Source organism: Bos javanicus, chromosome 13 (genome assembly GCF_032452875.1).
Source record: "Bos javanicus breed banteng chromosome 13, ARS-OSU_banteng_1.0, whole genome shotgun sequence".
In the NCBI taxonomy this organism is placed as follows: Eukaryota; Metazoa; Chordata; class Mammalia; order Artiodactyla; family Bovidae; genus Bos; species Bos javanicus.
Window position 1 is genome coordinate 17,213,862 of NC_083880.1, and position 6,424 is coordinate 17,220,285.

Here is a 6,424-nt window from a genome sequence, read left to right on the forward strand (position 1 = left end):
GCCCTGGGAGATCTAAGAACCCAATCTCAGCAGCATGCATGGTGGTGGTCCCCAACCTCAGTGAGACAGAAAGTATTCATTCAACCCAGGCAGGGCTGTGCAGCAATGAAACCACCCTGTATGTGTCTGAGACATATGCAACAATTACTTGTACAACTATGTACTTAACATGAGTTGTTCACATACAGACTGGTGTTATTACTAGTATATGTTTTATTAACACATTCCCTGATAGCTCAGTTGGTAAAGAATCCACCAACAATGCAGGAGACCCCAGTTCATTCCTGGGTCAGGAAGAACTTCTTGGGCTTCCCTTGTGGCTTAGGGGTGAAGAATACACCCGCAATGTGGGAGACCTGGGTTCAGTCCCTGGGTTGGGAAGATCCCCTGGAGAAGGGAAAGGCTACCCACTTCAGTATTCTGGCCTGGAGAATCCCATGGACTGTATAGTCCATAGGGTCGCAAAGAGTCGGACACAACTGAGCGACTTTCACTTTCAAACCACTGTTTAGGTGTGTATCAACATGTCTTCTGCCCCCAGATGAAAGCTTTACAGTTGGGTGGGAGGGAGGAGAAAGGCACCCAACACCCACTGCTCCATAAATATTAATGAAACGAATGAATGAATGAAATGAACAAATGTACCAACTACGGCACTGCCCTCTGGAGAAGCTGAGGTTGTCTTCTTCGGTTTTGATATCCTACACTATCTCAGTGTGCCAACGAGCTTCATAGGTTTTGATGTTCTTTCACAAATTCATCTGACTTCTGCACAACCCTGTGATTGTGCCACGATGAAATTGGGGCTCAGGGAAAACTTGCCTGAAATCACAACAGTTGTAGGTGATACAACTTAGGCCTTCTGACTCCTCAAGTCCAGAGTTCTCTCTATGGAAGGTAATATTCTCAGGACTTCCCTGGTGGCCCAGTGGTTAAGACTCCATGCTTGCTTCCACTACAGGGGATGCAGGTTTGATCCCTGGTCAGGGAACTAAGATCCCACACGCTGTGTGGCAAAAAAAAAAAAAAGAAAGAAAGATAATATTCTCCCTTCCAAATCCAACAGAAAGATTCAAAGCAGCTTCTAAAACCCTCAGGTTTAAACTCTCTGTCCCTTTTTTAGAAACCACTGTGGAACATCATAACCAAAGCTCCAACTTCCAGTACTTAGAAAACGTAAGTGTAAGGAGAGCGGAAGTGTTAATCCTTCAGTCGTGTCTGACTCATTGCCACCCCAAGGACTGGAGCCCACCAGGCTCTTCTGTCCATGGAATTCTTCAAGCAAAAATACTGGAGTGTGTAGCCATGCCCTCTTCCAGGGGATCCTCCTGACCAGGGATCGAACCTACGTCTCCTGCAATACAGGCAGATTCTTGACTGTCTGAGCCACCAGGGATGCCCATCAGGAAAGTGTAAACATGACATCACTAAATACTATACACTCAAAATGGAAAAAGCTCTAAATATTTTTGAATTCATTGGAAGTTTGAGCTGTACGAGAAGCAAACGTGCTAGCTCCTCCAAGGACTTGCTCTCAATGTAGAGCCAAGTCCCTCTTTCCCTACAAACCCAAAGGCCTACTCTCATAGGTCCCCAATTAGGTTCTCTGATGCCTACAAATACCTGCTTCTCTCATGGAACAGCAACCACTTAGTATAGCAAGCAAGGATGGAGAGAGCTTTTTTCCCTATGTGTGTTTCAGGAATGGAGAAAGAAAGGAAAAACAAGAAAATGTATGGACTAGACTGTATTTCTAAAGATTTGAAAGGCTTTTTCTATTGTCAATTCCATCCCACAACCATGTGTAAATACCTATGATGCCCCAGGTTCATGAAAAACGTCTCGAGGGCTTCCTCTCTTGGCATCTCTGGGGTCACATGCTACTTGAGACACTGCAGATTTAAAAATGAATGATTTCACCTGTCCACAAGGTAGCTCTCAAAACACACACAAGTTACTATACATAAGGCATGACAGGTGCTACACAAACGCACTTATGAAATGCTATGGGAGTAAAGACAAGTGACCAGTTAGCAATGATGAAAAAGGCTTTATGAAGAGATCAGCCTCACAAGGTGAGCAGGATCCAGGAACACAAAAGAAACGCATGGCAGTGGAGTGGTGGAAGTCGGGTTTCATCACACGGAGAGGCTCAGGAGGATGAAAAGGGAATCTGCAAAACACAGAGTACAAAGGCCCTCAAGTATAATGCTAATGAACTGGGACTTTATCTTAGAGGGATTCAGAGAATTATCTCACTTTTCTAAGCAGGGTCAATGCCTGGTCAAATTTACACCTTAGAATGGGAACTCTGGAGGCAGGCAGAGGATGAGTAAACACACAGACTGTCATGGAAACAAAGCAGAAAGTCACTCTACTAACAGACGCAAGAGTTGGTCAAGGACTGAGGGCAGCGGTGGCAAACAAAGGGAGAAGGGAAAGTGAAGACCAACACTGGAGAGATCAGAAGAGAAAAAACAACAAAGGCAACTGACATTGCTAGCCAGATCTCAGTGATAACAGCATTAACCACACTGAGGAGTAAAGAAGTAATCGTGCTTGCATTTTAATCACTTCTTCCAGGAGTCAAGGGAGAATGAAAGTTTTCAGTTTTGAAAATGCTTGCTTGTTTTGTTTTCAAATTATCTGTCGAGTGACAAGTTAAGCTCCAGGAGGTATTTTGAAATAGGAACTGCTAACTGCTAAGTCATTTCAGTCGTGTCCGACTCTGTGCGACCCCACAGATGGCAGCCCAACAGGCTCCCCCGTCCCTGGGATTCTCCAGGCAAGAATACTGGAGTGGGTTGCCATTTCCTTCTCCAATGCATGAAAGTGAAAAGTGAAAGTGAAGTTGCTCAGTCGTGTCTGACTCTTAGCGACCCCATGGACTGCAGCCCACCAGGCTCCTCCATCCATGGGATTTTCCAGGCAAGAGTACTGGGTGCCATTGCTAGGAAACTAGCCCTCAAAACATCTGTAAGTGATAGCTGGAGACAGAAGATTGGAGGTGCTTTTGTGAGATGCTCTAAGAGCAGACGATTCCACAGACCGATGAAAACAGAACTCACAATCTTTAAGTACAATCAGCTTAGGAAGGACAGAGGGGGACAATAAGCAGAGAGAGAGGATGACAACAAATCTGAAATCAGAGCTCTAAGTCTATGAACAAGAGTCTAGTGTTCGCACACTCAGAGGCCACAAAACATGTCAACCCATCAGGACACCCTCTGATGACAACTGCGGAATGCAACAGAACCACGAAAAAAGAAGAGAGGAAAAGGAAAGAGGATAGCCAAGTAGCAGTGATGCCAAGGCAAGCCACAGGAGAAACGAATTACTACAGGGCACACCACAATCTCCACACACCTGCACAAAAGGGCCAAGCAGACAAATGGGGAAACCAGTAAGACCCCAAAACATCTACTTCCGCAAGCATATTGTCAAGACCTGTCCCCTGAACAGCAAGCTTTCGCTCTAGACAATCTCAGGTGCTGTGAATAGATCCATATACACTGTCCTCTGGTTGTTGAAAGGGGGATACAGGCCAAAATAAGTTCCTAAAGAAGACAGAAGCGGGGCTTCTCTGGTGGTCCTGTGGCTGAGACACCACACTCCCAATGCAGAGGTCGGGTTCGATCCCTGGTCAGGGCACTAGATCCTGCATGCCACAACGAAGACCTGGTGCAGCCAAATTAATAAATAAAATGCTCTTTTTTTTAAAAAAAGAAGAATACAGGAGGAGAACTGCCTGTAAGACACCAGTTAAATAACCAATCATCTGAATTTAAAATATTCTGTTCTATACTGCAAATATGTGTTTTGATTTTAAAAGCAAGGAAACTGGAGGCTTAACCCAAGAAAAGGTGGAAACTGCAAGTGAAGTGAAAGTTGCTCAGCCATGTCCGGCTCTTTGCGACCTCATGGACTATACAGTCCATGGAATTCTCCAGGCCAGAATACTGAATCATGGAATTCTCCAGGCCAGAATATTGGAGTGGGTAGCCTTTCCCTTCTCCAGGGAGTCAACTGGTAATAAGGATGGAGCGGGTGGTGGCAGGGGAAGGTCAGCAGTAAAAAGTGTGTGGAGCTACCAGATATCACAACTTCAAGCACTTGCACCAATACCAACGGCTGCAGTAAGAACAACCCCTGGCATTTCCTAAAACTTAGTGAACTTAAAGAACTTTCATGCCTTCCTCTTTTTTTAATTGAAGTGGTGAGACAGAAGGGAACAATAACTTTGGTAAAGCTGATACCGGACCTGATTCTGTCTCCAAGGACTATTCTTACTACTCAGTTAATCAAATTCAATCCGCTCATGAGCAAAATGAGCTTGCTTTCATGTCAGAGATCTTTCTCCATTTTATCTTCCTTATTTGAGCAGATACCAGGCACGAGAGCAGGCCCCCACTGGCAGCTACCATCCTTCCTTCCAGAGATCTTTATCCTCCCATGGGAAAATCTCTAACTTCTTCAGGCCTCAATTTCCCCACCTGCCATGAGTGGGTTACCATGAGGCCTTACAGGCTTGTTTGCGGATGAGGTAACTAACGTAAAGTATTTTGTAAACCACAGTGCGATACAAGATGCAAAGTATAACGATTCCAGGCCTGAAAAGCAGAGCTGCTCCCACTTTCCCTCGGAAGGAACAGAAAACACCAGGAGGGTTAAACGACGAGCACCTCGGAAGATCAGGTAGAGAAGTCAACACCGACCCTCACGTCCGCCACCACCCCGCACAGCTTGCTCGGAACTCACAGACTCTCCACCAGCTCCAGCCCCCCTTACATTACCCCAGTTTTCCCAATATTGAGGTTAGGGGGAGGACAACTGCAAATGCAAAAGGCAAAAGGATGCCACAAAACGACTCGCCCAAGGTCAAAACAGCTGAGCAGCAGGAAATGTTGGCTGCCCACGGCCGAGGCCACGTTCCGGCGACGCCCACATCACCGACAGCGCCCTGGCCTGCCGCTCTCTCATCCGCCCTGGCCCCAGCCCGCGCTCCAACACCCCGGAGGACCATACCTCGCAGAGACCAGACCCGCTAAAGACCCCAGAGACTCAACGTCCACGCGACCGGGCCCGTCCGCGCCCCCACCACGCCGGCGGCCTCACTCACTATGGCGATCCGCATCGGGGGTCCCGCAGCCGCCGCCTCAGGTCCCGGGCCACCCGGGCTCCGGGTCACGGCTTCCCAGGGGCAGTGGGAGCCCCTGCAGGCCGTGGACTTCCTCCACCAGCTCTGCCGCCGCCGCAGGGCCGCGAAGAGCCCGCCGCCGACGCTGACGGAATGCATCCCCGACCAATTGAAGCACGCAAGAGGAAGGGTGCACTTGACGGACTGCTGCGGCGGCCAATCGGGACGCTCAACCGCGCTACCGCTAGCAGGCCCCGCTCCCTCTGCGCTTCCGCCAGGGCGGAAGGGGCGAGCAATAACTTTCCCAGAGTTCCTCCGAGCTTAGGGACTCACGGAGGGGGCCGCGGCCGGCGCGATGGGCGGGGCCAAGAGTATGGGCGGGACCGGCCGCGGAGGGCGGGGCCACAGGCGGGGCCGCACGGGCCCCACCCGGTCCTCGCGTGCTCGCGCCGCCTGAGGTGGTGGTACCTGGGGTTCACCTAATGTTTCTCCTCAAAGTGAAACCAGTGTGGGCGGTAGTCTCCGCGCGTGCGTTCGCTGCGGCCCGCGGGTCGCGTGGTCAGCTCGGAACCTGAGGGTGTGGGGGAAGGTCGGGGCGTCTGGGGAAGGGTCCTGACAGGCAGGGTGGAGGAGGATCGCGGGGCGGGCCCAGGGGAGGGTCGCCAAGCGTTCCCGCAGGACCCGAGCCCGTGGCCATGACCGCTCTCCGGGTTCCGCGGCGGCTGTGCTGGTTGGTGCTGGATGAGAGGAGCTGCACGCGGCTGGGCGCGCGGGCTGCGCGGGGTCTGCCGGAGATACCCTCCTGCACACTTTACGCGCCACAGCCGCTGGGACATCGAAGCCGTCCACCAGGACTACAAGCGGGCTCTCTCTGCACGAGGCTGCCTCCATGGGACACCCGGACTGCGTGCGGTACCTGCTGGCCCGGGGGCCGCCGTCGACTGCTTGGAAGGCCGACTGGTAAGTGGTGGGCCCTGCAGAGAGACCCCCACCCTTTCCTGCCGATTTTAGATTCCCACGCTTGGTCGGCCTCCACACCATAGCCTCTCAGGCTTCCCCTACAGAACATCATTGCTGTCCTTGTGGGGTTAACTGCTCCAGCCTTCTGTTTCAGACTGCCTCCCATGATAGAGCAGAGAGCTGTAACGAACATGTTCAGATCCCCTGGAGAAGGAAATGGCAACCCACTTCAGTATTCTTGCCTGGAGAATTCCATGGACAGAGGAGCCTGGCAGGCTACAGTCCATGGGGTCTCAGATTTGGACACTACTGAGCGACTATCACTCA

General features: G+C 50.7%; 1 protein-coding gene across 2 annotated transcripts in view; it reads right to left on the reverse strand.

The window, feature by feature from the left end:
• FBH1 (F-box DNA helicase 1) overlaps positions 1-5,211 on the reverse strand; it is a 37,278-nt gene extending 32,067 nt beyond the window's left edge. The window contains exons 1-2 of one of the 2 annotated variants that reach the window (XM_061435773.1): positions 5,120-5,206; positions 2,073-2,173 (exon numbers count right to left, since the gene is read on the reverse strand). In XM_061435773.1, coding sequence (XP_061291757.1) covers positions 2,073-2,139 — 67 coding nt within the window. In that variant the 5' untranslated portion in view covers positions 2,140-2,173; positions 5,120-5,206. Of the gene's footprint in view, positions 1-2,072; positions 2,174-5,119 lie in introns of both variants that reach the window. The other variant, XM_061435774.1, reaches the window with a different exon arrangement.
• Between the last annotated feature and the right edge of the window lie 1,213 nt (positions 5,212-6,424).